The following is a 19960-nucleotide window of genomic DNA, read 5'->3' as shown; positions in this document are numbered from 1 at the left end:
ATAGGGCCTTCAGCTCCTGGAAACGGGGATTACAATATCATTTGTCAGCAGTTCTGGTTTCACAAGTCTGACCGCGTTTCAACTCAAGGGTCTCATATTATCTCTGGTTGGAAGCACAGAAAATTAAATCACCAGTTCAAATTAATTTTTTACAGTTCTGGTTAATTCTCAGAAGGAAAAACAAGAAAGGTTATCTTGACACAGTTTTTCAGCAGTTTTTTAATGACTCCGTAGACGGTAAAAGCCCATTCGATTTTCATGTGGTCAACTCATGGAACAAATCAAAATGCCAATTATTGATTTGAAGAAAAAAAATCAATAGAAAGTGATTTGTTCACTCCCTGGTCAGAGATATCGAACCTCCCTCCATCTCCATAATCAAACACATACAGTAAATACCTACGGTGCAATCTCAAGGAGCGTTTGTTTTACCGTCCCTGTCAAGAAACAGGTCAGGTTCCGGGGGGGTGGGGTGTTGGCAGGCGTAAAGGTTGGTGTTATTGGTTTGTACTGCTGCCATATTTCTCTGTGAGCTTGTCAATATAGTTCCCTAACGAGGGCGGTTTACCAGTTCAGCAGGTCAGGTGTGGCATAGTGTAGTAAATTCGGATGGCTTTGGCCGCCTTATTTCATACACTTCCATTATAAGTTATAGGTGATGTACTGTAGATAGCTAGGAAGTCGTTATTGATTGTCTGAGCCTGAAATATGTTTGACAGCATGCATAAAATAAGGCTAATCAATTCCATGGAAGGGATTTCATAAAAGCTGGTGCAGGCATATGCTTGCACACACACACACACACACACACACACACACACACACACACACACATATACACACAAATCAGTCAAGCATGTAATCATTTTGAGATTGTTCACGACCATTTTGTTGACCATGAAACCAGGCCCTGGGACAAAAGCACTGGTGACAAGTGAAACTGTATGTCAAGTCATCCCAACCCAGTAAACCCAGTGACCTCTAAACAAGTGGGTCAACCCCTATCTCTCCATCAATACTTATCTATTCAGTGTGATAGCGATTTTAGCTACCGTAAATTGCAGCAGCAGTAGCAGTGGAGTTGGCTGATAAGTGTTGAGACGGCAGTAAAGATAAAGTCAGGGCTTCATGAAATCGACTCCTACGGCAAAAACTCTGGGCAGGTCAGCCTGGTGGTGATGGTGTGTGTGTGTGTGTGTGTGTGTTGGAAGGGGGCTATAATTAGTTTGCAATCTTATTTTTACATTGTAACAACTCTCTCAGATGCTCTCCAGTAGAAATGTGCCTCGTAGCTAATTTCAGTTGCCCCCCTTAGCGAGTTTGTTCTGCACTGTCCAGCAGCGCTGGTTCTGGGACAGAGGAACTCTCAAGGGTTTAACCAAAAGGCCTCTTTACTGGTGTTACCGTTGTCAACTGGGACACTTATTTACAGACAAGACCTGACAATGGAACACTTCTGAGGGGTCAGGATTGTTTGGTGTAGAGTGCAGTGGGATAACAGTAACCAGTAGTTAATGAGACAAAAACAAAGCCTTTACACAACAAAGACTTTACCCCTCTGATTTACAAGAATGTACATGATGACATGATCCTAGCTTTAAGACTATCTTTAAAAGTTTGTGTGCCCTCTCTTACCTTTTCAGGCCATTTCCCCAACAAGGCCATGCCCTCAGCGGGTACCCTGCCCTGGGTGCAGGGCATCATCTGTAACGCCAACAACCCCTGCTTCCGCTACCCCACTCCCGGAGAGAGCCCCGGGGTGGTGGGAAACTTCAACGATTCTATGTGAGTAACACAGCCTTCATATTTACTCACTGGTCACCCAATGCACTGCTTTGATAGGATCAACTGGTGGTGAAACTGGTTGTCTCTCTCAGCTAATCTGTATCTCTCTGGTCTCTGTGGGTCCCATCAGAATCTCCCGTCTGTTCATGGATGCTAAGAAGATCCTGCTGTACAGTCAGAACGATAAGAGCTTCGAGGGCTATAAGGGACTGTTGAGGGCCCTCAGGAAGCTGCAGAGGAACACTGCTGGTAAGGACACTCCCACTTGGTTTTCACTCGTTTGATTGTGTCCTTGTTCGTTTGGCCATTTGCTACTGATTGATTCATTCATTTTTGCCCTTGTCCACTTGCTCCCTCAAACGGAAAAGAACAATTATTTCATCTATCTATCCATTCATACACACCTGCACACATGGGTTTACTGTGTCAGTAGCTCAGTGCAGCAGCTACTGTGCTTCATATCAGTTGAAGAAAATATTTGGGCTCGTGTGAAATTCTTGTTTTCCGCAGGAATTCGATGGATTATTCTGATTTTGACATAAGCTTCAAATTTGATTTCATTTGGGTTGATAATCTTTTAATCTCTTGCTGAAAACGAAGCAGCTTTTAGTTTTGTTCAGCCCACCAACAATGCAGCTACCTGAAATGGTGCTGTCAATACAAAATGGAGGTTGGGTTAGGGCCATTCATCTCTGTATTTGTCACTTATATCGGATCAGTATGCTAAGAGTATTTTTGCAGTGTAGCGGGACAAATTCCATAAATCTTTAGCTTTCATTTTGCAGACTAGTGTTGAGGGTGTAACCTGCCCCTTCCTTATCACTGCCTGCCAGCTCTGGTGGGGCCCGTCACCCAGAGGCCAGTGGGCGTTGCGCTTCTCTCCCTCTGTCATTTTGTGCCATGGGGTAGAGGTAGAAGACAGGAAAAACGTAGAAAACTGTGCACCACCCTGAAAATCAAGATACAGATCTGGTAGCAAATGGCTATTTAACTTGGTGTGTGTGTCTGCCGAGTTGTAATGCTGCTGCTTCCTGTTTATGGCAACAGATCACACACACACACGCTGCAATCAGATGCGGGCTACCACTGATAACTGTGGCGCACGCTATTGCTATCAATTTTACTTGCATATTTTTACGAGTTATCTGCAATGTCTGTCACATTATTCAAACCGTTAAATTAGTCATGCATTTAAGTGTTGCCTGTAACAGCTGCCAATATACACACATTGTGCATATAGATACAAAACTGGTGAAGATTTGATGCTTTATGATATTTTGATGTGTAGATTATTAGTATTAAGTTTAACGGAGCAACAGTTTGATAGAGGGGGAGAGAGAGACAGTGGGAGGGAGAAAGAGAGACAGAGAGATAGGGAGATAGAGACAAGGGGAGAGAGAGAGAGAGATAGGGGGGGCAGAGAGAGAGAGAGAGAGAGAGAGGGGCCAGTCAGACTGATTCACCATCATGACCTTGGCTGGTTTGGAGCAGAGAAAGGTCATCTTTCTAAAATAACAGCTTGTTGATGTCTCCACCGTGTTGACTCAGTCGAACTCGGGGACCAACCTGAAAATAGTAAAGAGGACGGTGCTGGACAGCAGTTGCTTTTCCTTTGCTTGAATACAAGTCACGCAGACAGACAGACGCTGCGCAAAGATGAGCATTTTCATTTCAATTCCATACCCATTATTCAGACAGGGGACACACTGTGAGCAGGCTGTATTTTTCCAGCCTAGCATGTGCATAAGGGCAACCAGGAAAAAAAGAAAATGCAGAATAAATGCAGGTTAATAAAATATGCAAGGGCATTACAGGCTGCCGCAATAAACAGCAGTGATGTAACGAGTGACCTGTTAATTACTAGAGTGGAATGAATGACTCTAATTAGATATTGTTGTTGTTTTGTTTGGTCTATTTGTTTTGCTAAAGGAACATTTCATTAGATCTGTGATAATAATGAGCCCATCTATTGCTTTAGCTGGTGATGCTGAAGATGTCCTCCTCTTCTTGTGTTAGTAAAGTGGAGGCCAGTGATGGATCTTCATCTTATCTGCTATCTTTGGGTCATTCCAGCTTAATTGCAATGAAAACTTTTTTTTTAACCAGTATTCTTCATTCTTATAAAAAGGCATTTGTGCATCTGTGCACTCCATCACCATTGATTTTTAAATGCACAGCGGTCTAATAAGTGCTCAATCCCATACATACACTGTTCCCTTTTTTTTCCTCAATCCACGTGAGGGAATAAACTGATGTCTGACGGAGAGGGAGGACAGCAATGTGCGATGCGGGAGAAAGTAAACATCACTCCCGCGTGACGCTATAGGAAAAAGCTCCCTGTGCTGTACAGCATGGAGCAGCGTGGATCAGCAGAGAGCGGAGCCCGTCACGTGTCGGTTAATAATTCAGCGATCGACGGGGTCAGCGAATGAGCTTTGCGGAGACAAGAAAGGGGGATTGGGAGGGCGGGGGTCAAAGGGAGACGTGAGCTTATCGCCAATACAGCAGATAGATGGATAACTAGACAAATCACAGAGGATATAGGTTTTTTTTTTAAAGAGCACATCTAATGCATTTCTGCTTTATTAGATAATACGTGGTGCAGAATGACAGAGCAGATAGAAGAAAGAAGGAGAATCAACAGACAAAATGTCAAACTGAGACAAAAAGAGGATGGAGGAAGGATTGATATTTTAAGAACAGATTCGCAAAGGTGTGATGCTCAAAGATGAATCTTTTTATGTGCCACAGGTTTTTCTTTTTTTCTCCTTTCTCCTGTCTTTTCACAAGAGCGAGGCTGAAAGGGGATTTGCATAATAGAGGAGAACATTTTACATTTTTAGCCTTTCACCAACTTGACATTTCATCTGGCTGGCTGCTTGAAAAGACTCCATTTGATTCAGACACTTGATGCGTCTGAGCCCGCTCTTTCAAAATGGAGGCTTCTGAAACATACTGCACTGTCCTGTTTTCTTGAATGCACACAATGCACACAAGTTTGCATCGACACACACACACACACACACACACACACACACACTCTCACACACTCAATCCAACAAGTTCTTTTCCCTCTGATTCTCTGCAAGAAAACACTGTTGAGCAGCGCACCCATCGCACAGCCATTTTGTAGGCCGTTTTCTCTAGTGCCAAACTGTGTGTGGCAGCCATCTTAAGTTTACCAGGCTGTTGTTCTGTTGCCAGGCTATGGCAGAGCAGGGAAAATGTTGTTCCATAATGATCGCAGCCTGCTTGTGGACTAGTTTGCCCAGTGCTGAGGCTGGTTGCTGGTTGAGGTGTGTGGTGTAATTACTGTTTTAAACTGGATACACTATCACCACCACCAGAAGCGTGTATAGACTTGTGTAGCAATAAGTCCAGCTTCTCCCTTTTACCCAGTTGGCACGAACACTGGCAGGACACACACACACACACACACACACACACACACACACACTCAGATTAGGTCTGCCACTTCGTTCATGGTCTAACTTCAACAAACTCTCTGGCCAGGGTAATGGAGGGGATTTAGTCCACTTAGGTAGTGCAAATACAGACACACACACACGCATACACACACACACACACACAAACAAAGGCAGATAAGATAAAATACAGGAAGGTGCTTGCAGACCTTTGCCAGACTTTCCATTTTAACCGAGGTAAGGTGTAACCTAACTTGCTCCCGTGTTCTACCATCCAATCCCTTCTATCCTCAAGGGCCCTCGGCTGCAATGCACCATGGGAGCCGTAGTTTCCTGCAGGGAGGCTGATTAGACCTCATTAGCACTCCCCGGTTGTTCACCCCTGAGGCCTGGGGTCACACACACACACACACGCGCGCACAGAAAGGCGCAGGTGCACAATTATACACAGGAATGCACAGAGGCCCACGGAGAGAGAGTGTGTGTGTATGTGTGTGTGTGTGTGTGAGCACACGTAGAAACACACAGATGCTTACAAAAATATTATATACACTAGTGCACAGTGGTGAAGACACCGGACATGCTCTCTCTCTCGCTCTCTCTCTCTCGCACACACACACACAGACACACTGTTCTCTTTCACTTCCTCCCAAGGGATGTTCAGTTCAGCAAAGTGTTTCCTGTTTGTGTGTGTGTGTGTGTGTGTGTGTGTGTGTGTGTGTGTGTCTTGTGTCATCTGATAGCTGTAATAGATGGAGAGCAGAGGTAGAGGTTCACTGGAGGAGAAGATTCTGAAAAAGTAAATCATCTAAATACGGTCATTAGAGATTTTATTTTTTCACCATGCAGTGACAGGTTTCTTTATGCTGCAGCAGGGTTAGTAATATGCAACACATACTGTATTTTCATATATCTTAATAATTAGTTTCCTTTTTCTTATTCTGCCCATTTACAATTTCAGAACTTCCATTAGCAGCGTTTAATTTGGCGTCTCAAACCCGCAGAGAGTAGAGTAGAGCAGAGTAGAGTAGAGCAGAGTAGATTAGGTTTGAGTATAGTTTATCAGATTAGGTTAGAGTACATTAGATCAGATTAGAGCATTAGAGTAGATTAGAGTGGAGTGGAGTAGATTAGAGTAGAACAGAGTAGACTGGAGTAGAGTCGATTAGAGCAGAATAGAACAGAATAGAGCTCTTCAGGGCAAAATAATAATCGTGATGCATCAGGTCACGCCAACATCACAACATGCACTTACACAACAGACACAGAGAAGTTTGTTCATAAACAAAATAACAGTCCGGGGGCTGCGGCGGCTATTCCTGTTCGCTTTGCATGATTCCTCTCAGCAAGTTTCACTTAGTTCTCTGGAGTTTGAGAGTGAGAGAGGCAGAGAGAGAGAGAGAGAAAGAAAGACAGGTCGGCCAGTATCTGGACCAAAGTGGAATGCCCTATAGTAACCTTGGCTGAGTGCAAAACTCAGAGCTGAAAAGAGCAGTCTCTGTGTGTGTGCGTGTGTGTGTGTGTGTGTGTGTGTGTGTGTGTGTGTGTGTGTGTGTGCGCTTGTGACCACAGACTCAAACTAGTTTCAGAAATGGTTTGACTTCCTTGGAATGCAGCAAAAGTACAATACGCTCTCAGAGCAGAGAGGGCAGCGTGTGTGTGTGTGTGTGTGTGTGTGTGTGTGTGTGTGTGTCTGTGTGTGTGTGGATGGACTCAAGTGACAAGCTTTGACATCTTAGGTCATCAGTGTCCAGTAAAATCATTTGATTTGGGATTAGTGATTCAGTTTAATGATATATTTTTCTGTTCTTGGTTTCCGTCCAGCACTTCTTGGCTTTGCAAAGTTATTCATACATGAACATACGATTATAGCTGCTGTATAGCTGGGAACCTTGTTGTATGCCCCAGTAAATGTGTGCAATCAGTGGCATGAACATAACCTAGTAAACTTCTTAGTCTTTTTAATGGGATTTCTGCCTCCCAGAGTGGATTTAATGGTTTAGTGGTCTGTCTTTCTCTGTGTTGCAGGTTTCAAGCTGAAGGACTTTTTGAGGGACAACGAGACTCTCTCCCACTTCCTGCACCACAACGCCTCCCTTCCTCATCACGCTCTGAGGCAGATAGTGGAGGCTGACGTCAACCTGGAGAAGGTACATTGACTCAATATTACAATTGCTAAGCGTTTTCCAATAAAAACCCTGTCATATATGGTCATGTTCGAGAAAGAAATACACAATCCACATCGAAATGTCTCAAAGTTTAAAAACCCCTCCCCTCCATCCACAGTCCCCCTTCATAAATGGAGTGGATTTAATGGGTGAAACCAATAAGGGATCGTAGCTTTAATCTAGGTGTTCCATAGTAGTTTTTACACTCTGTATATGCCGTGATATCTAATACAAAAAAGGGAATGCCCTTTCAAGCATATTCATATTTGAATGCAGGGTATTACAGGTGGACTGCTCATATTGCAGCAGCATCAAAGCAGACTACAGCACAGTATTATAGAGTATACAGTGTTTTCTTTTTTTTCTTTTTTGTCCATTCACAGTCATCATGCTCTCCGGCCCACAGCGGCTTGTGCATAAATCCAATGACCTTGGCTTGACAGTGTCTGTTTGGGCCACAGGATCTGCTGTGGCACAGCTAAGCCCTTAACACCCAGCAGGAAAATCACTGTGGGTGGATAGAGGGTGGGGGGTGGGGGGTGGGATGGTAGTGGGTGTTGGGCAACAAAACACCCTCTCCCCTCTCTCCGTTCCCCATCCTTTTTCCCCGCAAAAACCCGATTCTGCTTCTCATTTTCATTTCCTTTTTCTTTTTTAACTCCAGAGGATTCATTTTCTCCTCATTTTCTCTCCCTCACCTCTCCGTCTCCTCCGCCATCTTAACCCGATTCTTCTGTTTTTCATCGTTTCTATCACCTTCGCTCATACTTTTGTTTGCCTTTGCCTGCGCATCGATCCTTTTCCAGCTGACGTGCTGATCTATTTCACGGCAGGATTCTCTCCTCCTCCTCCTCCTCCTCCTCCTCCTCTTCCATTCGCATCACTCTTTCGGTTGGAGGACGGGAGTCACGTGGCGGCTACTCTTCCCTCCTCCCTCCACCCTTCCCCCGTTTCCCCTCACGTGCAGAGAGAGAGGGGCTCACACACACTCACAAACACACACAAACACGTAACACCTGGTAGTTCTATTCTGTCTATATTCTTCTATTCTGATCCGATCTGTCTCTCTCTTTATCTCTGTCATTCTCTCCTTCTGTCTATATATAGTCCTCTTTCCTATATGGTATAAGAAGCCACAAGGCTGTCCATATGATGTGGACACAGTCAGCATATAAATGATGAGAAATTTTGTTAATAGGGACCAGTAAATGTAAAGGTTCAGTAACATTTGTCATTAGCTCCGTGATTATATTCCAGCATTATGAGACACATGAAAACAAACACAACAAATACATGAACACAAAAATCTCCCAGAGGAAAAAATATGAATTCTCTATCGGACGATTAGTATGATTCCCAATCCCCCAATCTCTCACTGTGTACCGCTGTAAGCCCTGATGTTTTTCCAATGAAAAGATTACCAGCTGTGAATGTGTGTGTGTGTTTGTGTATGTATGTAGTCTGGCTGATAAACAGACATGATGACATAAGACTGACTGGTCAAGGACATTTAGAGGATGAGGCAGAGCGTACTCCCCCTGCGCTCTCTAATTGTTTCTCTCTCTCTCTCTCTCTCTCTCTCTCTCTCTCTCTCTCTCTCTCTCTCTCTCTCTCTCTCTCTCTCCCCCTCTGTCTCTCTCTATCTCTTTGTTTTTTGCCATCCTTCTCTCTCTGTCCTCTGTCTCAAGAACATCTTGACACTGTCAGAGAAAACAGAGCCTCTGTCCAGTCCTGAATGCTCTGATGTGTCAGAAAAGGACACTTTGTTATTCCGCCTCCCTGCCCGCAGCTGTGTGTGTGTGTGTGTGTGTGTGTGTGTGTGTGTGTGTGTGTGTGTGTGTGTGTGTGTGTGTTTGTGTGTTCCTCAGGGAGCAGAAATCCTCAGGAGGGTATAGCTCATGGTTAATGTTTAACCCTAACCCTATTTTTGAGAAAGAAATGTGAGGTGTATTCTGAAGAAATGAAAAAGAAAAGATAATATTGTTACAAAAAAACACAATTTATTACAGCCAGAGGAATCTCTTGGAATTGAGTTTTATTGGATGTCAATGCTTGTCAAAGACTTTTATCTAAGATGTCCTTGGCAAGGCGCAGCTTTGGCGTTCTTCACATTCCCTTCCCTCTTGATAGCGCAGAGAATATCTTTCTCTAAGCATCATTGTTTTGTTATTACAGTGAGTTTTTGGAATCAAACTCTTCTGGGACGAGCCATAACCAAAAGTTTCAAGAACGACCAGTAAGGGAACTGGGTGTTGAGACGTGACGTGCAAAGCGTGTCCCTGTGGCCAAACTCGCCATGTATTGACGCAATATCACTTAACCAGGCAGTCTTTGACACAGAGACTGTTTTTCAAGCATTAAGTCAAAACACTCCCCTATATCTTTGTATTACACTTGATGAGCACGTTTGCCAAAGCACCGGCTCTGAGGTGTTTTAATGAATTCTCCTCTTAATGAGTAACTAATATCAACTATGACATTTATATTTGACATGTTAGGCATTTTAGCGAGCACAAGATAAAAGTTAGGATCGGGCTTCCTTATGGTTTTGTGGGAGAGGTTGCTGTATGACAATGTCATGAGTCAGACTCAAATCCCACAACTTCACCAGCACATGGTATGAGCATCAGTCATTTTTTCCACCAGAGTCACATTGATACAACATTTGAACCAAACTAGGTCATGGTCAGACAAACCTAGACGTTTTTTCTCTCATGTTTTGTCCTCACAAAATACCTTACACCCAGCCAAGAGACTGGGATGTGCTTACATTATTCTCTACTTTATCCGAACCCCTATCTGAAGTGTTTTACCTGCGCTGCTATTATAAAATACCCTAAAATACCCCTGTATTGTCTGACCCGCCATCTTGTGTTTCTTCTCTCCCCCTCTAATCTCTCTCTCTCCCTCTCCAGGTCCTGACTAAAGGTTTCGGCTTCCACCTCAGAGACCTCTGCAACGCCACGTCCCTGGAAGAGTTCGTCCACATCGCCGACAGCAACGTGTCCCAACTCACGCAGGAGATCATCTGCAACTCCTCCAGTGATTGGCTGGACAAGGCCCAGAGCCACTTTCTGTCCAACTTGGACTTCCTCAAACCCATACGGGTGAGTCTGTCTGTCAAAAGTTGAGTTACTGTCTGGGTATGGTTTCTGGAAAATTAGGTTTTACCTAACCTATCTATGTCTGTTGACATCCTGTGAGTCAATCAGTCATCCCGGAAATCCAGGTCAAGCTGACATTTTCACTCCCATATTGCATAATTTTCTTGACACATTTCACCAGGACAGGACCAGTAGACTAAACCCAGATCACATTCCCTTCCTGTTTGACCCAGAACCAAACATTTCATTGTATCATCATGGACCACTTCCCACATCCCCTCACCCTGTGCCTGTTGCCTTACTGTTACTGCCAGGAAAGCATCAGGCTTGGCAGAGTCAGCAGATCTTTGGGTGTCCTCCAAGAAGTTGAAAATGGTGTTGACTTGAGAAAATGGCGCTGTAAAGTAGCTCCCCCAAACCAGGTCGTCCGTGCTAGTAAGGGATCTGTCTTAACACATATTTCTGTCAGAAATCCCAATGTTTATTATCCCACTCGGGGGACGGTCATCTGGCAACAACAGCGTGTCTGTTCAGAGTTGACAGGCAGAAACATTTGGGGACCATGGCTATTATCTGCTTCCAACACTGTATTCCTTTCAGCGACTCCGGTGTTTACAGAATATTTCACAGATGAGTTGAATAATCAGACACTGCTCCCATTTAGAACGACCGCATTCTTATACAATATGAGCGGGAATATCATGCACAAGCACACACGCGCGCACACACACACGCGCGCACAAGGGAACACGCACGCACATCCACATGATGGACGGCTGCCTCTACAGTTCATAGACTTGTTGTGATTGCCTTTTCAAGTCTCACTGCAGTGCCTAGACAATGGGAGCCATTGACTCTGACACTAATGTTATGTGACAAGAGACAAAGGGAGCTAGGAAATCGCTGCCCGTACAGCTCTGCTGGTTTGGACGGCCCAAGTCAGACCCCCATATTAATCGCACAAAAGTTCACTCCCGATCCCTCACCCCCGCTGCTCTCTACCAAACCACCTCCTCTCCTCCTTCCATCACTCTTTCCCCTTTTCGCACCTCTTCTCATCCTCTCTCCTCCCTTTGTCCCGCGTCACCTCTCCCCTGACTTTAATAACTCCTGTACACCCCCCCCCCCAACACCCTACCCCCTTCCCATAAAACTTCTGACCTACATGTGAGTCACGATGGTGAATGTTGGCAAGAGGTGAGCAGAACATTGTGTTCAGTCTTTACAGTGTGGAGAGGGAGAAACAGATAAGGGAAGAGAAGGGTATTCTAAGGTCATTACTTTTATAAAATATGTATAGTCATTGTGTTTGTTAGCCAGAAGCTTTGAACTCGCTGTTTTGCTATTGAAGAGATAAGAGAAACCAGTCAACTGTCTCTCTGCCTGTGAATTAAATCAGCTTTAATCAACGTTTCTGGCTCATTGTGGAGCTGATTCACCCAATAAAACATCTTGTTCTTTTTAGCAAATTAATTGCAAAATATTGACAAATTCAGATGTAAGAATGGAAATTCCTGCTTGAAATTAAATTGGGTAAAAAGGGAGGTCAAAAACTCTTGCACAAGTCAACTTTCACTGCTATTACCAATCTGTGTGTATGTGTTGAGGTTGTGGAGGTGGGGTGGTGGGGGAGTGAGTGAAAAGAGAGAAGAAGAAGAAGAAGAAGAAGAAGAAGAAGAAGAAGAAGAAGAAGAAGAAGAAGAAAAAGAAGAAGAAGAAGGGAAAAGAGACAGAGAGAAAAACAAGCAAGCAAATGAGAGAGAAAGAGAGAGAGAATGTGTTAGAAAGCCATCTCTTTCCTAGAGGGCTGTTCTGTCTTTAGCAACACCTGTGCTTTGTCAAGTGTTGGACATTCCAGCAGCTGACAGCTTAGTGTGATAGACGTGAACACACACACACACACACACACACACACACACACACACACACACACACACAGGAGTCTGACTGACAGGAACATGGAAGGTCAAAGCCACTTTGACCTGTCGTTCTTTCTCAGCTCCCCTCACCTCCCTCACCTTTGACCCCGCTGTCCTTTCTCTTCCTTCCTTCTGTCCCACCTCTCTTTCTGCTTCATCTTTTCTCCCATCTCGCCTCGCTCTGTCTCTGTGTGAAGTTAAAGACGAGATGAAATGAAAAATGCCTTTTTAACCCTTTTAGATCACATCCCCGGTCATACTGTGCACCTATTTAACAATATATGCCAAAAAAAATACCCAAAATCAATTTCATTGTATTCTTATATCAAAATTCAATCATGTTTTCTTCCTGTAAAACAAAATATGCCATGTGCTTACGTAAGCATGCCCGTAACTAATTTCAACCAATAATATCATGACATCCACCCATCAATCAATCTTCAACTTTTAGCGCACAGAGCTAAGATTCATTAGTTAGCTAGCTAGCAGCAGCACGGTACTTCGGTGTGTCTTCGGGTGTTATGACACGCCCACTTTTCAACGTTCAAATCAAATTCCTCCCAACGTTATGTCCCGCCTGTCTTTCCTGTTTCACTCGGAAATACGTCACGATACGGAAGTTAGATACTCTCCAAATGCCGTTTCATCTCGACTTTAAGGTACGTTCAGTGATGATCCTCTAATGGCTCTCTCTCTCTAACAGAAGGATGTGAGGTCGGATCCCAAGGTCGTCCAGGAGGTCTCGGCCGCAACTGATAGTCTTCTGGAGAGCCTGGGTGCACTGGCCGTGGAGGTATGTATAACCCCACCACACACACACACACACACACACATACACACATCACACATCACACAAACCACACACGTTAATACACATACAAACAGGACTACTCAAGTATTTGTTTCCAAAGTTCACTCTTCAATGCTAATGTTTCCGAATAAAATCAATCTCTTTCTTACTAGAATCAGTAGAATCTCACTGAAGTTATTTCACACACACACACACACACACACACACACACACACTTGAAGCCAAACAAAGCACATTCTGCCCCACACATAACACCTGCTTCTGCTCGAAATGCCTTCCTGCATAAAGGTGACAGATCACACCATTACAGCCAATGTCAGAAACACGACCATGGCTCCCATTTCTCCCACTTGGACCCATTATAAATAATTGCTTTAAGCAAAAGCTAAATGTCACAGAAGAAAAAACAGTTTTGAGTACCAATGCTTACGGCTTGGAATTTTTTCCTCTCTGTCAAAGAGCTTAGATAAGAGGAAATAGTTTAGATTCTGAAATGTTTCCGTTGTTTATTATGATAGAAACAGTAGCAGAGGAGTCGTAGTCAGCCAACATATTTGCACTGTCTGCAATGTCTCACACTTAACACACACACAGGAAACTATGCGCATACACGTGCGCACAGGAAATGAACACACACACACACACACACACACATGCCTGGTCTAAGCTAATGTAACTCAATATCAGCGGAATGTAGCGAGAAAGGAGAGAAGCAGCAGTCAGTGACTTAGCAGAGACTAGAGAGGTACAGTAGATCCTGCTGTCACCAGACTGCACACACACACACACACACACACACTCACCCCAATCCCCAACCCCCATTACAACCCCTGTTCTGAAGCGTCTGCGCTGCCGAGTTGGCGAAATATAACGCCTCAGCTGTGTGTGAGTGTGTGTGTGTGAGATGCCGTTTGCCATACGCTGTCCATCTAAGCAGCTGTGTGTCATATCAATTTTGCTTTGCTTGGTACTGTGCGAGGAGCAAATGATTAATGAGCATGAACACATGAAGTATGTAATATGACAAAATATCACATTTTAACTCTCACTGGTGAATTCACTTGTAGAACATTTACTAATCACTGATTAAAGCATTGCTAACAGAGGTTAATCAATCAAATCACTTCTCTTGAGCATGTATTATTTTGTCTCAAGCAGATTATGTTGGTTTTCTTGGCCAGTTGGTAGATGAGGTATGAGGCTGGCAGAAATGAGAAATGAACTTATGTAACCTCTAACTGCCAAGCGAGTAATTATCTGTGGTATCAGAACACAGCCTGGGTTCCAATCCAGGGCTTATCACTGTTGGTGGGCAAAAACCAACCGTGATAATCTATTTCCAAAGTGTCAGTTTTTCAGGAGTGAAGAAACGACTCGTTTTCACATGGGTTCACTTGTTTTAAGAAATATAAGATGTAAAGATTCAATACTAGATTAAATGACTAGATAGGATGGGCATTTTTAGTGTTGAAGTTCACCAGGCAAAGTTTCAATTCAAGTAAGAAAAAGAAAACACCAAACAACATTGCAGTTATTTCATAATAGTCTCATTAGAAACGAGTTGAGGTGTATTTGTTCCGTGTATTGTTTGCCCTAAGCTGCTTTGGTAAGCTATGCATGATAAGAAATAGGTGTGAGCCTGGCATGGTGGAGGAATGAACTATAGTAACCGGCTCTTTGGCACATTGGCAAACTGCAGCCGATAGGTGTATGCAAAATGAAAGGTCACACATCTTTGTCCATTTATGCTTGTCAATAGTGTTAAACAGCCATCCACAGTCCAGTGCATTATTGTTGTTAGATCCTAATCACTCGCAGTATTTCCCTTAACCCTTCTGTCTGTCTGTAAGCAGATTATGTTGTTCAGCTCAGGAGGCTGGCAGAGAGGAGATTTCAGCTCTAATAATCTGGACTCCCGCTCATTCCCAGGCTATTACAACAACTTATCCAAAGGCCTTCATTAAGTTCAGTGGTAAATGAGAGAAAAGTGGTCATTAATGTCTAATTTTAGAGCGGCAACACACTGGCTGCAAGTGTCCGCGAACTCTAGTAACCTCCCCTCACAGGGCAAAACAGTCATCTACTCTACATGTTCTTTTCCAATTTGTTTATGCTGATTTTGCTTCTCGGAATCATAAGTAACATTTATCTTCTTTGTATTGTTTGCCGTAAGCAGCTTAAGCAGTTGCTAAGCAAAGTGCGAGGCGGGGAGAGTGTAAATAAACTCTAGTAACCTCCGCTCCAAAACCCGATCACTAGCATCATGGAGAAATCTACAACCTGATATCCGCACGGCAGATCGATGCACGCCTCTAAACTCAGCATCTTCTATTAGTTGTCAGATACATTTACAGTTTGCTAGGTCATGATACACAGTTCTATTATTTTATCCTTTTCAGCTGCAATAAATACTTCACCCTCCTTTATAGTCAACTGTAAGGCTCTTCTTACATGCTAATTATAAATATTCTACAGTATACAAGCTCTGTATTGCTTTAGCTTGAGCAGATTGTGTTGATTACTTAATAGAATAGGTGTTACACTGGCAGAGAGATGTGAACTCTAGTAACCTCCACACAAACTCATTCTACTGAAAGTATAATAATCTAGTCAGAGCCTGGTTTAGATGCACTTTAAATCTATGATTTGGTGATAAGAATGTATTATTGGCCCTGAGCTGCTGGGCTTGAATAGCTCCGAGGCTAGCAGAGTGGAAATGTGAACTCTAGTAACCTCCATACAAGCTCCGCCACACGAGGTTATTCTGGGACGAGCCGCCTCGCCTCGCCTCGCCTGCCAGCCTGTGTGTGTGTGTGTGTGTGTGTGTGTGCGTGTGTGTGTGTGTGTGTTACTCACCTAGTCACCCCTGTTAACATGGAAGTCTTGCCTCTAGGGGAATGGCACACATACCGACTTAAACCACACACACACTCTTTTTTGGCAGGCAGAGCCAGATGCACCTCTGGGTGATACCAAGCAAGCAAGGAGACACGCACTTTACTGTCAGGCAGAGGTAGATCATCATCAGAGGGTCATATCAGACAAGCAACACACACACACAAACACACACACAACACCTAATCTAATAACACCCAAATGAGCAGACATCGGTCCTTGTGTGTGTGAGCGTTTGACGCCAGAACAGAACAGAAGTGCGAAGACGGCAATCGAGGTTTCTGTCGGTCATTGCTCTGTTTTCACAGCTACTGTAGCCCTCGGCAATGGAAATGAGAGAAGAAGTCACACACATTTACAAGTACATATGTATGTGTACACACTCACACACAGACACACACACACACACACACTAAGACCTATTTAATGCATAAATGCACACAGACACGTACACATTACAAACACCCACACAAAGACCTAGATATGCATCCAGTCTGTGCAAACACAACATGTGCACGCGCATGTACACACACACACATACACGCGCACGTGCGTGCTCTATCACACCTAGTTCTTTGTGTGTGAGAGAGCAGGAAAGCATATGACAATTTCATGTGGTTTTAAGCTCAGCTGCAAACTAACCTCACACAGAGTGATCTGAGGGTGTGTGTGTGTGTGTGTGTGTGTGTGTGTGATCTGAGAAGCAACAGTTCACTCAGGCTCACTTTCTCTTTGTTGGAAAACAGTGTTGAATCTCTTGTTGCCGGGCAGAACAAGGCCGTGAGAAAACAGAGAAAATGAGAATTAGGTGAAAGCGTATACTCTGACTCGCTGTGGATAGAAAAAAACCCATTTCACTGGAAATAACACAGAGAAGACAGAGATAAATGTGACTTCATCTGAGAAAGACGGATGGTTTTAGCAATAAAATGGCCAAATGTGATGAACTGTGTGTGTGCATGGTGTCATGATGAGAACACATAGTTAAAATGTAACCTTAAAAGGGGGAAATATGAGACGTTTTGTGTTGTACCTGCATCTGTGTGCAGGTGTGTGTTTGTCTGAGTCTCTGTCTATGTGTGTGTGTGTGTGCTCGTTGACATTTGTCAGTATAATAGTCAGCTACTTGCGTAGTCTGCAGAGGCTCGCCTATTAGAGGAACGACCGATAGTAACCTCTCTTTGTTCTCTCGCCTTCCTCCCCCCTCTTCTCATTTCCACCTCCCGTTCTGTTACAAGCTTTCTCACACACAGACGAGCAGCATAGCTAATATACTTTCTCTTTCTTTCTTCTTCTTTCTGAAACACAATCTCCCTCTTCTTCCACCCTTTCTTTGTTTTACGCCCTAAGACAAAAATCCCTCCTTTCATTCTCGCCCGATCACGAGTTGATGACACAAGTATGTGCCGTTGACCAGTTTGGAGACTTTAATAGGGAACTTGTGGTGACTTGTCACTTGACCTGTAGTAACCCCTGTGCGAACCGGAGTGAACTCCCTGCTCTCAGAGCCTGCAGCCTGACGTAATGTTGCACATGACTGTTGATATAACATCAAGGAAGCAGGTGTCGGGAGCTGTTTTGTTTTTTGATAATGATAAGCAAGGAGGCAGAATTTTATGTTTCAGTAGCTGTTTTCATCCATATGTCAAGCAAATTTTAAGCAAACTTTTGAAATGGTGCAAAAACTTAAATTAAAACAAAGTAGGTGTGTGTCCGTCAACTGGGTTGAAGCAAATTAACAGGCTTCCTGAACATCAGAAAAAACGGGAGAAAAATGGAAAGCCTTTCAAGACTCGATTAAGTTTTATCAAGTTGTTATTGTTACTTAGTATCAGTTAATGTTGGCCATATTTCATCTGAAGATGGAAACAAAGAAATACACTTGCCACACATTTGGCCACACATTTTAGTGCATTAGTTAATGGCCATACAACCACGATGGAGACTTACATTCTGTAATTCCATACATCTTAATTTAAAAAATATACTTGAATGGAAACACTGCTATTGTTTAGTACTATTTCACAAATAAAGAGACAATTGGGATTTTATCTGTAATTTCTGACGACGCCACTAAAGAATACTGGACCATAGAAGGATTGTTAATAATGGCTGAGAGCAGCGGTGTAGGAGTTTTGTATTATGATATGAAACAAGAGAGCAGTACTGTACTGCCTCCAGCAGTATTGTTGGACAAAGACACAGTTGCACACAGTGGCGACTTGCAAAGTACTTGTTCAACTTTTTGAATACTGGGCTATATGATTATTGATAAGAAAAGGTAATGAATGAATGGAATGAGAGGAAAAAAGAGAAGAAAAAAACGAGAAAGGACGAGAGACAACAGGGAGTGTTTCGATAATAAGACAGAGGACGTTTTTGGAGAATTTGGGTTTTAACGACCAAGAAAAGTGCAGCATCATGTTTCTTTTTTACTCATAGAGCAGTGGTGTGTTTTTAAAGCGTCAGACTGGGTGTTACATGTTATCTGGCCTCCCATGTTAGAGGGACATGCAAATGCACACACACACACACACACACACACACACAGGGAGGGAGATAGTGCAGAGAACAGCAGCTAAATTTATCTTGGTCAGGCAGGCGACTAAGAACTAAGTGTTTCCCCCCTGCAGCACAACACTTGGAAGAATCAGCTTGGAATACCACTCATAGTGCAGACGACAACCTTTAATAGCTTCAAACCTAGAGCTTCATACACACACACACAACCACACACACACACACACACACACACACACACACACTTCATGTAAACGGTCTCATATGCTGCCTGTTATGATAGATGATATGAACTTACAGATGTACACACATACAGCATACACGCTTTCTCACACGTCTCACATGTTGTGATATATGACACTTGTGAGCTTCCCTAGAGGACATGTACAGAGCAAGTGTGAACATTGGTGTGATGACACATGGGGCAGATATGACATACATTCAGCACACACACATACAGCACAGAGAGGCCAGACAGAGATGTTGATATCATTCAGAACTCGTTTTGCAGACATGGATCTGCTTAAGGTGGGACTGAAATGTTTTTTTTTAGAGATCTCCTTTAGAACAGTATTCTTAATCCATGTTGCTTAAACCTCCTGTATTCATAAATGACACGACAAAAGACATTACCCAACCCCACATCCTAGAATTTGACTGTATGAATGTTTTAAGGCTATTTACCATCCCACAAGCGCTTGTATAAGGAGATATGAACAGCCAGCATTATGCTAATATCTTTATGTGTGCAACACACACAACACAACAAGCACAACACCTAAGTAAATCAACATTAAAAAAGTAGATGTTTTGATTTCTCTCTTGGACGATTTGTATGATTCTCAATCCCACAATCGCTCACTCTGTCCTGCTGTAAGCCCTGATGTTTTTCCAATGAAAAGATTACCAGCTATGAATTTGTGTGCGTGTGTGTTTGTGTGTGTCCGTATTCCCCTGGCTTACCAGTATGAAGACTTGGAAGGAGATACCTATGGCTATCCACCAAACCAACGTTATGCTAACATTTCTGTGTATGTTTGTGTGTGTCTCCCCCTCAGCTCGCCAGTATGAAGAGCTGGAAGGATATGCGTAAGGAGATCCAGTATCTGACTGCCAACGCCACGGGCTCTCCTAACCAGATGTACCAGGCCGTGTCGCGTATCGTCTGCGGACACCCCGAGGGAGGCGGCCTCAAGATCAAGTCTCTCAACTGGTACGAAGACAACAACTACAAGGCCCTGTTCGGAAACCACGGCAACGACAGCGACAGCGAGCCCGTCTCCGTTTACGACAACTCCTCCAGTGAGTATCCAAAGCTATCGGATCCCATGGA

General features: G+C 43.6%; 1 protein-coding gene across 2 annotated transcripts in view; it reads left to right on the top strand.

The window, feature by feature from the left end:
- The window catches only part of LOC139913227 (phospholipid-transporting ATPase ABCA1), a 49191-nt gene that overhangs the window by 8307 nt on the left and 20924 nt on the right, over window positions 1-19960 (top strand). For both annotated transcript variants that reach the window (XM_071901208.2, XM_071901207.2), the window contains exons 4-9: window positions 1644-1785; window positions 1916-2034; window positions 7239-7360; window positions 10294-10485; window positions 13105-13194; window positions 19686-19929. In XM_071901208.2, the coding sequence (XP_071757309.1) occupies window positions 1644-1785; window positions 1916-2034; window positions 7239-7360; window positions 10294-10485; window positions 13105-13194; window positions 19686-19929 (909 nt within the window). The remainder of the gene's footprint in view (window positions 1-1643; window positions 1786-1915; window positions 2035-7238; window positions 7361-10293; window positions 10486-13104; window positions 13195-19685; window positions 19930-19960) is intronic.

Source organism: Centroberyx gerrardi, chromosome 3 (genome assembly GCF_048128805.1).
Source record: "Centroberyx gerrardi isolate f3 chromosome 3, fCenGer3.hap1.cur.20231027, whole genome shotgun sequence".
NCBI classification, from domain to species: domain Eukaryota; kingdom Metazoa; phylum Chordata; class Actinopteri; order Beryciformes; family Berycidae; genus Centroberyx; species Centroberyx gerrardi.
The sequence above is the reverse complement of the archived record's forward strand: the minus strand, read 5'-3'. Positions and strand labels throughout refer to the sequence as shown.